We start from the raw sequence: 22,250 nt of genomic DNA on the forward strand, positions 1-22,250 counted from the left end.
TCCTACATTGAGATCTGATTTAGAAGGTTGAGTTTTGTTTTAGAACCTTGGACTGTAACTGTAGCTTAGTTTTTAATGTATAGTAGTTAGGAACTACCTATATCAGTCAATGAAAAGGTCATTGATAATGTTTGATCGCATCTAAGTCACTCCAACCTAAACCTATCTAGCCTACGCTCCACCCACGCCTCCCCCCAAATCCACCTCTCCCCTTACACCCGCCTATCTCCCAACCTACATGAGCCCTCCCCCAACTACCTACCCCTATTAGGTAGGGTTAAATAGAAGTTTTAATTTCTTCGAGTCGCTTCCTGTTTTCTACCGGCTATGCTTTTTATGCAATATGTTTGCGCGACCGTTTTTGCGCTGCTCTTCTAGAATAATCTTTGACTTCTCATGTGACTTCTTCACGGATTTCTTGATTTTTGAGTGATTTCAATTGCTCTCTTTCAGAAAAGAGGTTTGTTCAAACAAAACCGATTGCTAAGAAATACGACGACAAGGCCCTGGTAGCCGAGTGGTTAATGATGCTGTCGTGGTGAAGGAATTGGACTCACCTGGTCGGGGCTCGAACCCTACTGTTGTCTGATGTTTTTGTACGCATTAAATAAAATTTTTGTCCCCACCTGTCATTCGAGAGCAATATTCCGACGTTGGTCGGTTTATGTTTAGTTTCATGATCAAAGTGGCCTCATGATAAGGCTTTTGATCTTAAGATCACCAGTTTTTTTTAAATAACTAACATCAAGCATCTTCGTATAATCCAACTTTTCAGGAGTTAGAAGTTGAGATCGCGTTTTCTTTTGCTCAATAACTATTTTGGACTCTTTCTTTCCACCACATTCACAAATATTATTTAGAAAGCAATAAAACTTCAAAGATATTTGAAAAAAAACTATACTTTCCCTTAATTAACCGCTCTTTGACATTCGCTCCTAATTTTGTTTGGTGTGCCAAACAACTGCACCTCTATCGAGGAGCAACATTGTTTGAAAAATTAAGTTTTCGTAAATTGTTGCCTAATTGTGGTGATGAACTAATTAAATAGCAAATTCTTTGCTATTTGATGAGTAGTATTTCCATTAGCTTACTGTCGACGAACCGGAAATATTTTTGGACTGCCCTAGAAATGGTATTTTAGAGTTCTGGTTAATGTGAAGTGCGTTCATAAGGAATTCCAACTATCAAATCTTTCTGTTACTGTCAAGGGAGAAATCAACGCGATTATCAAAAACAAGACAGTCAAGTCCCGGTTAAGGCAGAAAAATCACGAATCATCAGAAGTCCCGGTTAGGGCAGAAAAATCGTGAACATCAGAGGGCCCGGCTAATGTGTTTTCTGCAACTCTGTAACACAGAAAATTGATGAGTAAAATTGTGCAACCTGTCATGAAGTTGCTCATTTAAAATGCGTGGGACTCGAAATGCCTGTGAAAGGGCATATGCTCTGGAACTCTCTAGATTGTGGACCGCATTCTCTGGGTGCACTCACTGCTATTGTGTTGGAACTGAAACAAAAATGAGCTGCATTAGAAACTGTCCCAGAAGATATCAGGTCGCTGAAACTAGAGGTCACTGCACTCAAACCTAAATATAGCTTGGTTGTACAGCGAATAACGCCGAATGAAAACAATTCTTCAAACCCTACCTACAGACCTGAAAACGGAATTTTCGCTTTTGAACTCGCAGGCCAAAGCAAGGCTCCTTATCAACCTTTCAGGAGTCGTTTTCAAAGCACGAACAGCTCGAAAAGACATAAACTGGACGACGTGAATGACTATGATGCAATGAACAATGTGTTTCATTGGGCTACTTTTTGTGTTTTCTCGTGTCTATTCGATGTTCTGATTTATTTAACGTTAGGTTAGAGATTATATTGCGCGAGGATTTGAGTTGTTTTTTTTAGCTGACGCAAGTTTGTTCATGACTTATACTTTTGACTTTGTGTTCCTACATTGCGATCTGATTTAGAAGGTTGAGTTTTGTTTTAGAACCTTGGACTGTAACTGTAGCTTAGTTTTTAATGTATAGTAGTTAGGAACTACCTATATCAGTCAATGAAAAGGTCATTGATAATGTTTGATCGCATCTAAGTCACTCCAACCTAAACCTATCTAGCCTACGCTCCACCCACGCCTCCCCCCGCACCTCCACTTCTCCCCTTACACCCGCCTATCTCCCAACCTACCTGAGCCCTCCCCAGCTACCTACCCCCATTAGGCAGGGTTAAATAAAAGTTTTTTTTTCTTCGAGTCGCTTCCTGTTTTCTACCGGCTAAACTTTTTATGCAATATTTTTGCCCGACCGTTTTTGCGCTGCTCTTCTAGAGTAATCTTTGACTTCTCATGTGACTTCTTCACGGATTTCTTGATTTTTGAGTGATTTCAATTGCTCTCTTTCCGAAATAAGGTTTGTTCAAACAAAACCGATTGCTAAGAAATACGATGACAAGGCCCTGGTAGCCGAGTGGCTAATGATGCTGTCGTGGTGAAGGAATTGGACTCACCTGGTCGGGGCTCGAACCCTACTGTTATCTGATGTTTTTGTACCCATTAAATAAAATTTTTGTCCCCACCTGTCATTCGAGAGCAATATTCCGACGTTGGTCGGTTTATGTTTATTTTCATGATCAAAGTGGCCTCATGATAAGGCTTTTGATCTCAAGATCACCAGTTTTTTTTTAAATAACTAACATCAAGCATCTTCGTATAATCCAACTTTTCAGGAGTTAGAAGTTGAGATCGCGTTTTCTTTTGCTCAATAACTATTTTGGACTCTTTCTTTCCACCACATTCACAAATATTATTTAGAAAGCAATAAAACTTCAAAGATATTTGAAAAAACTATACTTTCCCTTAATTAACCGCTCTTTGACATTCGCTCCTAATTTTGTTTGGTGTGCCAAACAACTGCACCTCTATCGAAGAGCAACATTGTTTGAAAAATTAAGTTTTCGTAAATTGTTGCCTAATTGTGGTGGTGAACTAATTAAATAGCAAATTCTTTGCTATTTGATAAGTAGTATTTCCATTAGCTTACTGTCGACGAACCGGAAATATTTTTGGACTGCCCTAGAAATGGTATTTTAGAGTTCTGGTTAATGTGAAGTGCGTTCATAAGGAATTCCAACTATCAAATCTTTCTGTTACTGTCAAGGGAGAAATCAACGCGATTATCAAAAACAAGACAGTCAAGTCCCGGTTAGGGCAGAAAAATCACGAATCATCAGAAGTCCCGGTTAGGGCAGAAAAATCGTGAACATCAGAGGGCCCGGCTAATGTGTTTTCTGCAACTCTGTAACACAGAAAATTGATGAGTTAAATTGTGCAACCTGTCATGAAGTTGCTCATTTAAAATGCGTGGGACCCGAAATGCCTGTGAAAGGGCATATGCTCTGGAACTCTCTAGATTGTGGACCGCATTCTCTGGGTGCACTCACTGCTATTGTGTTGGAACTGAAACAAAAATGAGCTGCATTAGAAACTGTCCCAGAAGATATCAGGTCGCTGAAACTAGAGGTCACTGCACTCAAACCTAAATATAGCTTGGTTGTACAGCGAATAACGCCGAATGAAAACAATTCTTCAAACCCTACCTACAGACCTGAAAACGGAATTTTCGCTTTTGAACTCGCAGGCCAAAGCAAGGCTCCTTATCAACCTTTCAGGAGTCGTTTTCAAAGCACGAACAGCTCGAAAAGACATAAACTGGACGACGTGAATGACTATGATGCAATGAACAATGTGTTTCATTGGGCTACTTTTTGTGTTTTCTCGTGTCTATTCGATGTTCTGATTTATTTAACGTTAGGTTAGAGATTATATTGCGCGAGGATTTGAGTTGTTTTTTTTTAGCTGACGCAAGTTTGTTCATGACTTATACTTTTGACTTTGTGTTCCTACATTGCGATCTGATTTAGAAGGTTGAGTTTTGTTTTAGAAACTTGGACTGTAACTGTAGCTTAGTTTTTAATGTATAGTAGTTAGGAACTACCTATATCAGTCAATGAAAAGGTCATTGATAATGTTTGATCGCATCTAAGTCACTCCAACCTAAACCTATCTAGCCTACGCTCCACCCACGCCTTCCCCCCCCCCCCCCCACCTCCACCTCTCCCCTTACACCCGCCTATCTCCCAACCTACCTGAGCCCTCCCCCAACTACCTACCCCCATTAGGCAGGGTTAAATAAAAGTTCTTATTTCTTCGAGTCGCTTCCTGTTTTCTACCGGCTAAACTTTTTATGCAATATTTTTGCCCGACCGTTTTTGCGCTGCTCTTCTAGAGTAATCTTTGACTTCTCATGTGACTTCTTCACGGATTTCTTGATTTTTGAGTGATTTCAATTGCTCTCTTTCCGAAATAAGGTTTGTTCAAACAAAACCGATTGCTAAGAAATACGATGACAAGGCCCTGGTAGCCGAGTGGTTAATGATGCTGTCGTGGTGAAGGAATTGGACTCACCTGGTCGGGGCTCGAACCCTACTGTTATCTGATGTTTTTGTACCCATTAAATAAAATTTTTGTCCCCACCTGTCATTCGAGAGCAATATTCCGACGTTGGTCGGTTTATGTTTATTTTCATGATCAAAGTGGCCTCATGATAAGGCTTTTGATCTCAAGATCACCAGTTTTTTTTTTAAATAACTAACATCAAGCATCTTCGTATAATCCAACTTTTCAGGAGTTAGAAGTTGAGATCGCGTTTTCTTTTGCTCAATAACTATTTTGGACTCTTTCTTTCCACCACATTCACAAATATTATTTAGAAAGCAATAAAACTTCAAAGATATTTGAAAAAACTATACTTTCCCTTAATTAACCGCTCTTTGACATTCGCTCCTAATTTTGTTTGGTGTGCCAAACAACTGCACCTCTATCGAAGAGCAACATTGTTTGAAAAATTAAGTTTTCGTAAATTGTTGCCTAATTGTGGTGATGAACTAATTAAATAGCAAATTCTTTGCTATTTGATAAGTAGTATTTCCATTAGCTTACTGTCGACGAACCGGAAATATTTTTGGACTGCCCTAGAAATGGTATTTTAGAGTTCTGGTTAATGTGAAGTGCGTTCATAAGGAATTCCAACTATCAAATCTTTCTGTTACTGTCAAGGGAGAAATCAACGCGATTATCAAAAACAAGACAGTCAAGTCCCGGTTAGGGCAGAAAAATCACGAATCATCAGAAGTCCCGGTTAGGGCAGAAAAATCGTGAACATCAGAGGGCCCGGCTAATGTGTTTTCTGCAACTCTGTAACACAGAAAATTGATGAGTTAAATTGTGCAACCTGTCATGAAGTTGCTCATTTAAAATGCGTGGGACTCGAAATGCCTGTGAAAGGGCATATGCTCTGGAACTCTCTAGATTGTGGACCGCATTCTCTGGGTGCACTCACTGCTATTGTGTTGGAACTGAAACAAAAATGAGCTGCATTAGAAACTGTCCCAGAAGATATCAGGTCGCTGAAACTAGAGGTCACTGCACTCAAACCTAAATATAGCTTGGTTGTACAGCGAATAACGCCGAATGAAAACAATTCTTCAAACCCTACCTACAGACCTGAAAACGGAATTTTCGCTTTTGAACTCGCAGGCCAAAGCAAGGCTCCTTATCAACCTTTCAGGAGTCGTTTTCAAAGCACGAACAGCTCGAAAAGACATAAACTGGACGACGTGAATGACTATGATGCAATGAACACTGAGGATTTTCAGATGCAAAAGAAAACAATGCGACCACAGAGGCAAAACTATGGTACCAAGCAGAGCCACAATTGTTTCAATGGTATCAAGAAAAAACCTAGGCGACACATGTTTCTTGGGAGACTGAATTCAAACTGCACAGAAATTATGATTAGAAACTGGTGTTTTGATGGTAGAGCCCCTGTACTCCACCTGCGAGAAATTACAAAGGAAAGCTCAAAATTGAAAAGCTTTGCCTAGTTTTCTCCGAAGAGGCCCATGGAACAATTATGGAAGACATTTTCACTCTGTTTTGATCATTTCATTCTTCCAAGAACGTATAGAAAAGGTGGTGAACTCATTGCCATTTATAAGAGACACTTAAATTTCACGCCCACTTCACATGGCTGCACTCCGTTTTTAGTACGCATGGTTTCAGTTGAAAACCAATGAAATTGTTAATATTTGTTAGCCATACCGTCCGCCAATTGCTAACTCTATTGAATTTTCTTCATTACGATGTGTTGCCATTTTCAACGGAAGGAAATGAAATCATTATGGGCAATTTTAATCTCCCCCATAACACCAGATTGACTAATTTCTTAGAAGAATCAAGTCTTATCCAGATTGTTTCAGAACCGACTCAGGAGAGTGGAAATATTCTTGATCTGATCATTACAAAATACTGCGAAAAAGTCTCATTATTGTTAGTAAAAGAACTGAGTTTCTCGGATCATAAATAAGCAAATTCGTGATGGCATCGGAGATAACAGCCCAACAATCCTCTCAATGTGTTCAGAAAATTTGGAGAATTATGGACTGGAAAGAATTTAGCAATGCTTTGGAGTAACCGTTAGCTCTCAAACAGCACATCACAAACCCGCATGACCTTGCAGAATTGCCCGTTGACACTTTTCTTGAAGCTGTGAAATATAATGTACCCACTTAAACGCGCAACACAAAAACAAATATTTGTCTTTTTTTGACACAGAGCTTGAAACATTGAAACGGATGCGTCGCCGAACTGAGCGTTTCTACCAAAAAAAATCCAACCAGTGAGAAAAAATTAGCGTGCCAGCAAGCTAATTTAAAGTGTAAAGAGGCTTTTAAACAGAAAAAATCGATGTACTTTGACAGAATTGTTAATAAAAACATCAACCTGCGTGTTGAATTTGCAAACTTCAATCGGTTACTTGTTTCCACTGAGCACAAGGTTCCAAGAAACTGGGGATCAGTTAAAATGACCGTCGACCGATTTCAGAATTTCTTCAGAGACAAGGTACTTGATATCAGAGAATTAATTCCTACTGCCACTGATAATGGTCTAAATAGCTTCTTTTCGGTGGATGTATTTCATCATATCGCATTGTCTCTTGATCAGTTGAATTTAGTGGAATTGAAAAATGTAAGAGAAACTCTTATTGATACATCAAATAGTTTTTGCGTGCTAGACCCAGTTCCAATACGTGTGGCCAAGCTGACTTTTGTCTTCTGGTGTGATCATTTTCTGAACCAGCTAATAGCAGCTTTGAACAAGGCACCTTTCCTGATTTTCAAAACTGCAGTCATAAAGCCGAATCTGAAAAAACCGAATCTTGACACTCAATTACCTATTAGCTATAGGCCTATTGCAAATACATTTTAAAATTATTAGAACGGTTAGCGGCTGATCAACTTAGGGAGTAGCTTGAAAATTACAAACTTTTGGATGTCCAACAGTCGGCATATAGAGCTGGCCAATCTACGGAAACATTAAAACATTCAATGATATCTTGCTCCAACTTAACTTCAAACAAAAAACAACTGATTTTGGGCTTGGATCTCTCGGCAGCTTTCGATACAATGGATCAAGAGACACTTAAATTTCACGCCCACTTCACATGGCTGCACTCCGTTTTTAGTACGCATGGTTTCAGTTGAAAACCAATGAAATTGTTAATATTTGTTAGCCATACCGTCCGCCAATTGCTAACTCTATTGAATTTTCTTCATTACGATGTGTTGCCATTTTCAACGGAAGGAAATGAAATCATTATGGGCAATTTTAATCTCCCCCATAACACCAGATTGACTAATTTCTTAGAAGAATCAAGTCTTATCCAGATTGTTTCAGAACCGACTCAGGAGAGTGGAAATATTCTTGATCTGATCATTACAAAATACTGCGAAAAAGTCTCATTATTGTTAGTAAAAGAACTGAGTTTCTCGGATCATAAATAAGCAAATTCGTGATGGCATCGGAGATAACAGCCCAACAATCCTCTCAATGTGTTCAGAAAATTTGGAGAAATATGGACTGGAAAGAATTTAGCAATGCTTTGGAGTAACCGTTAGCTCTCAAACAGCACATCACAAACCCGCATGACCTTGCAGAATTGCCCGTTGACACTTTTCTTGAAGCTGTGAAATATAATGTACCCACTTAAACGCGCAACACAAAAACAAATATTTGTCTTTTTTTGACACAGAGCTTGAAACATTGAAACGGATGCGTCGCCGAACTGAGCGTTTCTACCAAAAAAAATCCAACCAGTGAGAAAAAATTAGCGTGCCAGCAAGCTAATTTAAAGTGTAAAGAGGCTTTTAAACAGAAAAAATCGATGTACTTTGACAGAATTGTTAATAAAAACATCAACCTGCGTGTTGAATTTGCAAACTTTAATCGGTTACTTGTTTCCACTGAGCACAAGGTTCCAAGAAACTGGGGATCAGTTAAAATGACCGTCGACCGATTTCAGAATTTCTTCAGAGACAAGGTACTTGATATCAGAGAATTAATTCCTACTGCCACTGATAATGGTCTAAATAGCTTCTTTTCGGTGGATGTATTTCATCATATCGCATTGTCTCTTGATCAGTTGAATTTAGTGGAATTGAAAAATGTAAGAGAAACTCTTATTGATACATCAAATAGTTTTTGCGTGCTAGACCCAGTTCCAATACGTGTGGCCAAGCTGACTTTTGTCTTCTGGTGTGATCATTTTCTGAACCAGCTAATAGCAGCTTTGAACAAGGCACCTTTCCTGATTTTCAAAACTGCAGTCATAAAGCCGAATCTGAAAAAACCGAATCTTGACACTCAATTACCTATTAGCTATAGGCCTATTGCAAATACATTTTAAAATTATTAGAACGGTTAGCGGCTGATCAACTTAGGGAGTAGCTTGAAAATTACAAACTTTTGGATGTCCAACAGTCGGCATATAGAGCTGGCCAATCTACGGAAACATTAAAACATTCAATGATATCTTGCTCCAACTTAACTTCAAACAAAAAACAACTGATTTTGGGCTTGGATCTCTCGGCAGCTTTCGATACAATGGATCATGACATTTTTGGCTGGGTGTTAGAAAATCGTTCAAAGATCAGAGGTAAATGCAAAAGTTGGATCATGTCTTACATCAGCAAACGAAAACAGAAAGTACAAATTGGAAACTGTCTCTGCCGAAGAAATCGTTGATTTTGGCGTACCACAAGGGGAGATCCTTGGACCTCTGCTTTTTACTATGTACGTAACTCCCATTGGTGATTTAATGAAGCAAATTCAGTTGAGATATCAGGTATATAAAGATGGTACACTAATTCTTTCGAGTTTGAGACAACAAACTTTGAATGATGATATACCGGATCTAGACACGAAATTGAGTCTTTTGTTCCAGGCTTTCAGTCAGATGAAGAATAATTCTTAATAAGACTGAAATAATGTTGATCTCTTCAAGAAAGCAAAAATTGAACTAAGCTAAGCTCGAATTAGCAGGGGAAACTCTCACGTTGAAGCCCAATATTAAATCACTGGGTATAACGATCGACCAAATTCTTTCTTTGACAACGCGATTAAACTCAGTGACTTCTGCGTGCTACAATGAGCTTCGCGAACTGTACAAGATCAGACATTATTTTACGATTGAAACGAGAAAACTAGTGGCCCAGAACCTAATAATATCTCGCCTTGACTACTTCAACTCAGTCTTATCTGGAGTACCCAAAACAGAAATTATGAAATTCCAACGGCTACAGAACGCAGCGTGCTGGTTTATCTTTTCACTGAAAAAGTCCGAATCGTGCAAAGATTTCATGTATCATCTACATTGGCTTCCTATCGATAAACGGATTGATTTTGAAGTACCGATTTTTGTCCATAAAATTATTCTTAAGTGTCATGTTCCGGATTTTTTGAATCATCTTGTGGAAAGTCAACCTGACCAGTACAGGAAAAGATCAGTAAATGCTTTCAAGGCTGTCAGTTCAGTCAAAAAATTCATATGATAAAGCTTTTTGCATTTGCTGTCCAAAATTATGGAACAAACTATCTAAAACACTAAGAGAAATCAGCAACCATAAACTGTTCAGGAAGGAACTCAAGACACTTTTCTTTTCAATGTGTTACGTACAGCCGGTTTTCAGAAAATACCATGATTGCAAAGCTAGAAAGTCCTAAATTGATACTATCAACAGAAACCTCAGTTTGAGGGGCTGTCTAGTTTATGAGAAATCGAAGCGGTATCGACGAGTTATTGTTGATAATGAACAACGATTTCAAAAGCGTACCTGCATTTTGGGATCATCTCTTTGGTTTTTTTTCAAAATAGTGTTATAATTTCATGTCCAGGTAGTAGTATATCTACTATGTGCTCAGAAAGCGTCTTTGCAGAAATTTTTGACAGAAATATACGCCGAGTTATTGTGATGGCAGGAACGAATAATCTTTTTGACAAGAAAAATGCACGATTGATGGGCCCCGTAGAGACATCGGATGTAATGTTTATCATATTCAGAAATTGAAGTTTTACCGTTTGCATGTTTCAATTCTTGAGCTAATTAGTCGACAAGGGAAAGCGGAAACATATGCTAGAGTGAACTATTGTTACAGAGATGTTGCTCGAGAACTGAATGTCCCCTTTGTATCATTGAAGAAACTTAAGGCTGTGAAGCACCTAAGCAAAGATGGAATCCATCCAAATCCGCGATATTCCAGAACTTGCCTCTGATTTCAGACAGCTATAAAGCATACTGAACTCTATTACACAGCCAAACGATTTCTGTAAGAGCACGGTTAGTGCTGAAGATTTTAATCCTTTTAACAAAGTTTTAAATCAATTATTCAAGATGCGGTTCGACCAATCTGACGATATTTCAGGTCTTGTTGAGTCAGAGTTAGTATTTTGAATTACCTGGTTAAGGCAGAAGATGAACATTCCTTGATGCGCAGCACACCCCACCTTTGTCTACAGAAAGGGTGTATAAAGAAAGACCAGCACTACTTCTACTACTACATTAATGCGAGGAGCCATGTAATTGCTTATATAAGATTTCGCAAATTTCAACCTACATTTCTTAGGTGGATTGATATCAATGTTTGATTTAATTGATGTTGACATAATATATGATCAAGGGTTTAGTTATTTTGCGTGGAGATTTTTGAACTTGTCGCGGTTCGCTTTATAGTGATCAAAGAAGTTCTTTTGGGTGATCTTTTTTGTTCTCTCGTTGTTTCTCAATGTTTCAAGCAACTGAACTCAGCTGGAGCGAATCATTGCTGTAAGTCATATGAAAAGTTGAGGAAGCTGGAGCGAATCATTGCTGTAAGTCATATGAAAAGTTGACTAAGTTGGTTTCTTTTTACTTTGAATATTACTAAGGGGGGGGGGGGGGGCTGAAGCAAGCTAAGATAGAAACGAGTCCACTTCAGTCGTTTGAGACCATTTCATCCTATGTTAGTCTGCGTTGTTGCTAAATGCTTCAATTGAGATAATTGAGTTTGATATGAAAATTTTCTTGACTAAACGCATTTTCTTAAAAGCGTCTCAAAAGTTAAAACCCATTTCAAAGACACGGGTTTAGGAGTCCAGTTCAAGTGTGGGTTAAATCCAATACTGTTGTTTTGTTGTTTGATGATTTTTCGGATCTATTAAAATCTTGATTCAAAATCACTACACATTATACTTTAATTGCTATTTACCATATCTATTTTGTTTATAGTTCTGATGCTTTATTTTCTCTATCTTTTGCATCTGATGCTTCAACTTGCTGCCCCCGAGTTGACCTACTACCCTTTTAGGGGAGGGGTTTTCTCTTAATTCACCCTTTTTATCGATTCCCCCTACCTTCTATTCGGTCCCCCTTTCACACCCCCCTAACATTTAAATTTTACACCCCCTAGTCGAACGTGCTATTTTTCAACATAATGAGGTACCATATAACAATTTGCAAAAGGAGGCGTAAATAGCGCTGGCTAAATAGGTGGCGAAACTAAAAAGATCCAATTTTTGACTGTTTGGTTCGAAAATAGTTTGGATACAGGCCACGATCTATGAAACACGACCTTTACCATAAGTGACGCGAATTGTTCCTTAACTGAACTTGACGGAAAACATTCCGTAAGTTAAGACGTCTGAAGGTGACTTGGCTTGTAAATTGATTGTCATCATCCTCAATTTCAGATAAGCAGATGTTGTGAAAGCTCTATTATGAGCTAGTACACTTCAGCAGACGTTCCTTCCTGAAGAATCAGAGATGGCTCAATTTGATCGTCAAGAACCCCCAGCAGTCCCTCCTCGCACTGGTCCTACGAGCAACCAGAGATACACGACAGACACCGCCCCATCTGCTTATTCCAACACTCATCCTATGTTCTTCTCTTCTCCTCAGTATCCTTTCTATGGATCTGTGCCTTTCGCCAACAACACTTTCTATCCCCAGAATTCACTCGTTAGCGCTTTTGAATTTCTGATTGTTATGTCAGGTTGGCGAATAGAATTTTAATGCTCGAATTTTACTGCTTTCAAACGAAAGTGGCTGATTTGTTTGCCGCGTTTTCGAAATTGAAAAATGTGTGAAGAAAGTTAAAGCATCGCAGAGCTCTGATTAGCTTTAAAAGCGTCATCTTCAGACCCCTAGCTATGTTATACACTCCACCATCAAAGCTTCTCGCCTGTTGTTGGAGCGAATTTGTTCAATTTCAATTTTCAGTGTTCATTATTTTCTGGGTATTTGAAAGAAATCGAAATTTATTTGTGTGCACGGTCTCTTTGTCTCAGGGGATAGCTTTTGGCCTGTTCAAATCTTTTGTGATAATTTAGTTTTTGTCTGACAGGCCTTCAATGGGTCCACCTTGAGAATAATGTTTAATTGCTCTCAAACGAAGTGACACGAGGGGGCTTGCGTCCGATTAGTGGGCACCAGTCCTTAGGGGACTAGGATTTTGTTCTAACATATTTAGAGAACCAAAACGTGCTGAATTTCATTTGAAATGGAAGTTATTAAGAGTACAATTTTGCAGATATAAGTGAAAAAGTTTTCTTAAAAATATACAGGAGTTGAAATGAACAAAACGTCTCCGGTTCTGTTAACGAAGCAGCCGATTATTTATAGCGGTATGATTCAAGTGTCAAAAATTAGATTTCTAACTAAGTCTAATTTCTTTGTCCTAAACTCAGTGTCCTAAACTAGGACACTAAGTTCATGGGAAAAATAGACCTTAACTTCTTTAAGTCTAAGTTCAATCTTTCAAACTAAGCTCTCTGCTAATTTAGTGAATAATGAAATTGCACTCTGGCGTCTCCTAGGGCTCCTAGAGCTATTCGGTTCTTAGAATTTGATTCCCCACTTACCTCCCTCACGTAAGCCCCCCGCAACCCCTCCTAATCTTAACTCATGCACATCGTCCCCCCCGCCCTCACATGAGCTCTCCCATCCGCCGCAATCGCCCTACGCCCCGTCAATTAAGCTAAAATAGACTCGCCAAACCGTAGCCAGATACTGACCTACCGCTCGCCAGTCGTTTGAAAGCAATTCGCCCGACGTTAGACGGTTATGTTTCTCATACCCGGATATTTGTTTTTAGAAATCGCCTGTTTTACCCATTCCACTTGTCACAAAGCTCTGCTTTGGCTATGTTCTGCAGAAAGAGTTTTAAGTTTTTGCGAATAATTCTCAGTCTTAATAATTTTTTAAATTTTTTTGTTGTTATCTGATTATACCGTGTATTCTATAAAAGCATTTATTTATAAGGGCAGAATTGTAGCATGAAAATGTAGCCATTGCTTGTTTAATGGGTTCTCTTAATGCCATGACACTGAATTCAAGTGATTTGAACTCAGTGATTTGAATTCTCACAATTTACAAGCTGATAATATTCGTTGCAAAACATTTTTCACACTACTGATTTTCGATCTAACAAGTTTTAGGTGGATTTAAACGAGGTCGATAGGTCCTGAAACTAATTACCAATATCAAAAGGCAGTAATCTAATTTGCACAGTTTTCTTTAAGTAGCGCGACTAAAAGGAGTGCATATTTATCTTCTGAACAAATTGGAATGGAGTTGTTTGGAATGGAAATGACGTTTTAGTGCGCAAATTGTAGTAGGCTGTTTTGACACCAACAATTTAGTTTTTCTCGTTTGACGCGTTATCCCATTGTAGGGCAGAGAGTCAGTTAAGGCTATTTTGTTGTAATATGTCGTCTGTTTCAAATATTGTGTGCTTCGAACTTCAAAATCATATGGATTATGGTTCTTAATGCTTTCCATGCTTCTTTTTTAATTGCTGCGACAACTAAGCCGAGTTATCATTGGCTTACTCTGGACAATTTGATGAAAAGATTTTCAGTACCACATGTTACGTCGCGTTCTCAAATCAGCTTTTATTCATTCCTTCATGTAATTTTTTTACTCAATTGCGTTTGTCGTCCTTTCTGATTGTAATTGGAGCAAAATGTTTGTTTCATTCATTAAATAAAGATGAGACATCAGTTTTTTTTTAGTTTTTAGGCCTCTTTCTCATTTGTTTATTAAGACTATAAGTGTACAAAGCTATTGCAGCAATTTTCTGGAAATCTGCCAGCTATGTTTGTCAGGTTTTTCTTAAGAATATAATACCCGAGCATAATCTAAGAACTTTTTTTTAAAAAAATTGAAATATTTTTTGTTGTTTTTAAGTTAGTTTTCCCAACTTTTGAGGGTTAAACGGATTAGTTTTCAGTGTTTAACTGGGGTCGATAGGTGTGTTTCACAATATATTTTTTTGGGTGCTAAATTGGCTATTTTAGTAGCCCCAAAGCGATAGTTGAGGCTATTATTGACCTGGTTTCTTTAATTATGTTTCTTTAATTCTTCGAATCAGCTTTTTGTTCATTCGTTAATGCAACTGCAACTGAATTGTGTTTTTTTGTTCATTCGCGTGATTAATTTTTTGGTCACACGAGACTTACCTCACTCTCAAAAATGACTTCCTCACTCTGAAATTGACTTTCCTTTACTTTAATTCAAAGAGATAAGCTCATATGAGTGTGAGTGTGTGTCACTCTAACTGAAAGATATTTAAGGGCAGCTAATAGAATCAACAGTACGTTAAATATATTCTTAAAATACAACAGCTCAGCATTGAAAAAAAAGTTTTTTTTTTGGTTTGTTTTTTTCTACGATCCTTTTGAGACTGCAGATCTACCATACTATTGCGGCATTTTTCTGGCAATCTGCCAGCTGTGTTCAAAATGTGTGTTTCACAATATTTTAGGCAAATATCATATTTTTGTAGATGAATTTTATCCGTTTTTGAGCAGAAATGCCCTATTCAGCTTAATTTTTTATGGGGTTATTATTATATAATTGTTTTGAATTTCTCAAAGCTATCTAATGTAGTATTTCGCAGTTAGAGCTTTGCTGTTTGTAGACAATTTCAATGTCTTGATCACTTTTTCTATTCATTTATTCTTTGCTTTCAACGTTTTTTATAGCTCTGTTTCAAATTGTTCCCCTATACAAGGTGGGTTAGTCTGTCAACGAATTTCATATATACTATGCTTGGGCGGAAAATCGATTCCACAAAACAGCTTGAAAGCCTCGAGAACATTTTCAGTGAAATAATTTTGTAAAACATATCAAAAAATGTTTTGCTAATATAAATCTATCTATTTTGAATAAGAATTTTCCCCGGCGTTTTGTTGAATTGTTTCTCATCCACGAGTGTCTTAGGAGGCCCTCTAGTAGCATAATATTTTTAGTGATTTTTTTAATTGCTCACAAAAGAAGTTTGTAGCAATTATATTAGTCCTGTCGGTCTTTTTTTATTCGATTTTTTGCTTAACCAATTTTCGTCTGACGCTTTTGACTTTTCGTCCTTAAAAACGGGATAAACAGGTAGCGCCCAGCGGGCATTAAGTGCTCTTAGAGCCTTTCAGCTGTTTCAGCTCAAACGATTTTGGAGACTTATACTTATGGTGGGAATGGCGGTTCTTAGAGGTTGAAGACCCCTCCACTATTGACCCCCCCCCCCCCCCCCCCCACTAATGACCCCCCCCCCCTATTGACCCCCCTCCCTATTGCCCCCCACCGCGCGCTGATACCCCGAACGCGCGCGGTTACCCCCTCCTCCACCCCACTGTTGCCCCCGCCCATCAGCCCTCGGTCCCCCCCCCCCACACACACACACACACACACACACACACACACGTTTCCAGCTACTGACGAACAACCCCTTGCCAAAAACACGCAAATTTATACTCTTTTGCACTATTTTTTCACGCTTTTTGAAAATTTGTGAGTTTTTGATTTTTTTAGCCCTAGGTGTCAAGGAACCTCCTCTAGGTTTTAATAATAGGTTACTTTATAGTATCTAATGGTAATAGAGTGGTTTCAACATTTAAACATGACGAATTTTAGCTTTTTTGACAAATTGTTCAATTTCCAAATTCTTTGACATTTAATTTTTCTTTTATGGTCTTTCCAGACCCAGGGGCCAAAAAACCCATGGCCTAAGAGGTTACTGACAAATCTTTATTTGCCATGGAATAGTTTTTCAACTTTCCGTGTCACAAATTTTACCAATTGTTTTGATAAAACTTGCTTTCAAGTTTTTTAAAATTTTTCGATTTTTTTCTGCCTCAAGAGCCGAGGAACATCCTCTAGCGTCTCGAATTACGTTACTGTATAATTTCTAGATGTAATGGAATGTCTTAGCAACACGAATTTTGGCATTTTTTTGACAATTTTTGCCATTTTTTCAATTTTTTGACATCTACATTCAGTGTTCAGGTTTTTTGAACCCCAAGGGTCAGAAAACCTCCGTTAGGGTTTAATAATCAGTTACTGGAAATTTTTGTTGACAATAGATTTTTTTTCAACTTTTTCCTATCACAAATTTCAGCAATTTTAAATAAACCTTACAATTTTTTTCAAGTTTTTAGTTTTTTTTAAATAAAATGGTTCTTAAGATATTAATATCTTGAGAATTTTAGCAAGATTTTTTTAAATTTGCAATTGTTTCCAATTTTTTCAATATATTTTGTCCTCTTCTGAGTTCAACGACCATTACTGGGCAATGAAACTCTAAGTCTTGGAGATAGATTTGACAGAAATCTTGAGACAAAAATTTGTTTGAACTTTTTTTACTGCGAAGTTGAAAACTTCTGTTTTTAATTTTGCTTTTTTCAGTTTTCTATGTGATTTATTTAACAACAAGGCTAGAAAACTAGAAGTTGCAGAGTTGGAAAATATTTTATCTCTTCCTCTCTCTTTTGGTTAGGGTTTCGTTCCTCTTCCTCGTTCACGTTTTATCTCTCTCTCTCTTTTTTATGATGCCGCACTTCAGCTGCTGTCATGTGGCGTATTGTCATCATCTCTGATCCTCATTAACAATGAGTTATAGTGGAATTGTTTTCTTAAATGACCTAATATGCACTCTTTAGGAAATTATTGTTAATTTCTCTCAAAAGCAATTTGTTGCCAATATAATAATCCTGTTTGTCTCTTTTATGCAATTTTTCGCTTGCCTGAGTTTTCGTCTGACTCATTTGACTTTCGTCTTCAGAAGCGGGATAAAAAGCTAGCACCCAATTTGCATAAAGTTCTGTTTGTGCCGTTGAACCCCACTAGTCTTTAAGTATGCGATTAACAGAAACTGTTTTGGAGACTTATACTTATTGTGTGAAAGGTGGTTCTTAGAAATTGATCCCACACCCCCACCCACCCACCGCCCCCATATCAGTTCCCCCTAGCCACTTTTGCACCCCCGATGCGCTCACCTTACGCCCCTTCAATTAATCTAAAGCTAGCCTCACTAAACCGTGGCTAGCTACTGACAAAGCCAACCGCTCTCTGGTCGTTTGAGAGCAATTCGCCCGACGTTAGTCGGTTATGTTATAGTTTTTGTGATGATAATAAGAAAATTGGTTTCTTCCTATTACCTGGAACTATATTTTTAGCTATATTTTAATGTAAAACTAAGCAATTGGTTGACCGAAGCAAACCACTTGAACAATTGCCTGTAAATTTTCTTGGAATTGTTATCGAAGAAAGTAAATATCCCATATTCATTGAATAAGCTAAAGCAATCCTTTTCAACACTCATTCTTTTGTTCCTTTGTCCCATAAAATTGTTTAGATATCCAAGATATAAAACTGTTTTTTAATTGCTCTCAGACGAAGTTTGTTGCAATTGTGTAAGTTCTACTGCCTTTTCATTCGATTTCTCGGTTGACCGATTTTGGAAAGGAGTGCATTAAGTTCCCTTGTTTTTCGGCTTGCTATACTCTAAGTATATGATTCACCGAAATGTTTTGACTCCTCACTTCACCCGATCCCCTGAAACGGCACACTGTTCCACCAGTAACCCAGCGTGCTCGACAATCCTATGAGAGCAATTCTCCTGGCGATGTTCGGTTGTGCTTTTTACATTGGCATTGGTGCTGTTGAAGTTTTTTCATCATTGTTTTTACTAGTCTGTTGCCCAACTGTTACTTCTCAAAGATGTGTTCGGATAAAGGGACATTTCTTTCCAATAGTATGCTTTGTGTGGTCCTAAGGTTTGTAAAATATTCAAAAGTATGCAATATAAATTTTTTTTTAAAAGTTCAAAACTACCGAGAATAAGCAATTCAAAATAGCAAACAATTGTGCAAATGAATAACATGAATTCAACTGATGAATTCTAAATGATTAAAAATTTGATTGATAAACAAACAATAAATTGTGAGCGATATCAGTTCCCACGTTCTTATTTAATTTTTATAAGGCACAGGAAACATTTCACTTTACATGCTATACGTTTAGATTTTTAAAGGGATCTTTTATTTTAAACCTTTTATTCGACCTATTTATGTCATTTTCGTCGTTTATGAGCACTTTTTGTGCTTTCCATAGTTGAAAATTGGAGGATTTTAAGACCTTATCAGCAAGCAGAAAAACTGAAATTTTAATCTTTTTTTCTCGATAATTTAAATGTAACTTTGTACAGAAAATGCGGAAAATTTGGACAATGCAACATTGATTCAGTACTTTGTTCAAATCTGGCCCTTAGAAATTCAAATCAATTTTTAAAATGAAATTTTGTGTGGTTATTAGGGATTCCTTTAATCATCCGTAAACAATTGTTTACAGCGGTGACCTTAACTTTAAAAAGTCCTCAAAATTGAAACTTGGTTTTTCATTTTTTGCTTTTTAATCTTTTGGATAATCTGTTGCTAATGGGGCATAAATGAATCTAATTAGAAGCCGCCGTCAGCCTCTCAACGGTTCTTATTTAGGCGCTCTCCTTTTTAATTCCCTTTACCTTTTTTCGTTTTACATGATTCACAACATTTCACGTTTGACTTCTGGCTTACTCTCTGTTCCAACTGAATGGAATTTAGAATTGATTCAGCAACTTTACTCCAATACGTGCAAGGTCAGAAGGCTAAATCAAGAAATCAAAAGAAAACCAATAAAGCCCGGGCACCAAGAATTAATGTTTAAAGACTTAGTGCATTAAGTCATCAAAGTTCCTTAGAGTGAACTGCTAATTGGTATTAGTTTTAAGCAAATTTTAAAAGACATTTCACCAAATTTATCTAATCTAATGAAACTAGAAATTAACACTTAGAAAAAATATTAGACTGTGGTCAATTTTTTTCTTTTTTGTTTCGAAAAGTTTCAATCGCAAAGGCGGTCATTGAGGTCAACAGCGGCTATTTTCTGACAATCTACGGGCTATGTTTAATGGTTCAAGTTGTAGGCTGGTGACTTTTATAACTGACACTATTTGTTTTCAAAAAAAATCAGGAACCTTTCAGTTTTGCCTTTAATTTGTGCATTTTGTTATATCAATTAAGACCCATAATTCGACGTCTCGTTGGCTGCTACTGCGGCATAAATTAATCTAATTAGTCGCTCGAATTCATAACCGCGGTTTTCATTACTTTGAAACTTTATTTTCAGAAAATATTGGTGGATTCTAGAGTTCTTCCCGTTTTTGTTACGTTTGTGGTTTGGTCTCTGAGTGTTAAGAATATATCTTACTGCTCTTCTAGTGAGTCATTTTTTTTTTATTTTATCGATTTCAGTTGTTAGCTATTAATTTTTGATAACTAAGATACCAAATGTTTTCGAACTGTTTTTGTTTTATTTTTGAATCCCGCCTTTATTTGTTATTTTTGAGTGTTTCCTAGGCCACTAATTTTCAAAAAGATTCTGATTTCTGCCAAATTGGTTTTTGCGCTTTTTTCTCATTGATTTTGTCAAAGCTGTTGTATGGTGTACGCATTCTAAGGACCCGTGGTGTTAATAGTTGAACAATGTGTTGTTAATATCGATGATTTTTACGAAGCTCGATAATTTGAATTGTTTTCAGATTGTTTACTCCAAGTTTTATATTGCTGGAAAAATTTGATTTTCAGGTCGTTAGTTCATTCAGTTCTATGGATTGTAATACAGGACTGGTCCTACTATGTGTTTGTTTATTTGGCTCCATGCATTGTTCTCGTTTCTGTGGTGAGCTTTCCCTTCTCATTTGACTTCTCCACTTATTTTGCGGTGTCAAATGAAAAGATTTCAGATTCTTTGGTGGCAGATACCTGTGGTAGCCAATAAAACCTCATCAGTAACATGCACTGTATTAGGCTATGCTATATCATTAATATAGGCTGCAATTAATATAGAAGCTGTTTGTCCTAATGAACTAAGAAACATTTTTGACGTGATCATCTATAATCTATAAACTATTCACGAGCTTAGAAAGAAGTCAATGTTTGGTTCCAGGGGTATCGCAATGGGATGTTCGGAAGTGGCTCCAACAATGGAACAGTTCCAGGGATACATATGCTGGCTGGAATTGAGAACTTTGTATCGACAGTTAACTCCTTAGCTGCACTCTTCGAGTCCAGCTATCTCGCTCTCACTAACTCCCTCAGGGCCTTACTATCAGCTGGAGATCAACTAGCCAAGTAAGTAAGAATGAAAAACACGAAGACCCAACTCAGCTGCTCTAAATTTTAGTAGTATTTTTTCAGCCGATCAATGTCTCGCAAAAAAATGACTGGTATCAGGAGAAAGCCCGTTGAGCGTCCAAATTTTTATCTGGAGAACTTCTAGCTCATTTGGCTATTTTTGGCAGCTTTCAATACCATTTTTAATCACATTTAGTCTTTTTTAATAGCCGCCCTCATCTTCTCAGCCGGCTATTATAGCGCTCCTATTTTTTTTTTTTACTTCGTCGAATAAAAAAATGTTTCGCTTTACCTCATTTTGCCGCCTTTTCAACATTTTGCGTGAAATCTTTTTGACTTCTCTAGGCTAGTTTCTCTCTTCTCTCATTCTGCTAAAAGTGATTTTGAACATCAGTTGCTCAGCAAAGCAATTCAAAATGAACAGTCAGTATAAAAAATTGAAGTCAGAAATAGAAACGGGATAAACCCATAAAGCTCAATTTTAGATGCCCGCTATTTGAACGTCGGTCCTATAAGTATTAGTTACCTCTCTCTAATGCTTATTGTTATTGATAGTAGCCCCTGTAGCCTCTCTCTAAGAAACAGAAGTATGTTCAACTACGAAATGCCATCAAAATAAATCGGACTTAAAAAAATGTTTTTGTACGAAAATCTTTTTTTTTCAATATCTTCTGTTATTTCAATCCCAGTCATGCTTATTGGAATCAACGGCGGCTATTTTCCGGCAATCTGCCGGGTATGTTTGAAAATTATGTACCAATAGAATATTATCTTCACTCTTATTAGACAATAATTGTTGCATAATGTTTACCTCGACCCAATTTTTACGATTTTGTGCTTCAAAATATTGGGTAATTTTGCACGAAATTAGCCAATTCTAGCTTACTTTGTCCTGTTTTGTACGATCAAGAAAAAGAAATATACCGGCATTATTGTATTGCATCAGCACGAGGATTATTGGTTCCACTGCTACTGCTGATTTTGCAAATAGTCGTGCTTAATTGCTCTCGAATGAAGTTCGTAGCAACTATTGTAAACGTGATGGTCTTATTTATGCAAATTTTTTGCTTGACCGTTTTTGTGCTTTTCTTCTTGAACATTCTTTGACTTCTCAAGTGACTTTTTACGCTTTCGTTCTTCATTTTTGATTGATTTCTATTGCTCTCACTCCAAAGTAAAGATTGTTGCGCAAAAATAAAATCGATTGCAGCACAGCAACAGGAAGGGCCTGATAGCCGAGTGGGCACTGCTTATGGTGAGAGATCCATGGTTCGAATCCCGGCGTGGTTAACTATTTTTTCAACCATAAAGAAAAATTTATCTAGGCTAAAACCCCTGAATTAAATTGCCTCACCTTCCGACTTTAGTCGGTTT

General features: G+C 37.4%; 1 protein-coding gene across 1 annotated transcript in view; it reads left to right on the top strand.

The window, feature by feature from the left end:
* LOC142335302 (putative protein-lysine deacylase ABHD14B) overlaps positions 1-22,250 on the top strand; it is a 568,842-nt gene that overhangs the window by 521,359 nt on the left and 25,233 nt on the right. Inside the window, exons 2-3 of the mRNA XM_075383750.1 lie at positions 12,118-12,387; positions 20,689-20,873. Coding sequence (XP_075239865.1) covers positions 12,193-12,387; positions 20,689-20,873 — 380 coding nt within the window. The 5' untranslated portion in view covers positions 12,118-12,192. The remainder of the gene's footprint in view (positions 1-12,117; positions 12,388-20,688; positions 20,874-22,250) is intronic.

This window comes from Convolutriloba macropyga, chromosome 1 (genome assembly GCF_964194025.1).
Source record: "Convolutriloba macropyga chromosome 1, txConMacr16.3, whole genome shotgun sequence".
Taxonomy (NCBI): domain Eukaryota; kingdom Metazoa; phylum Xenacoelomorpha; order Acoela; family Convolutidae; genus Convolutriloba; species Convolutriloba macropyga.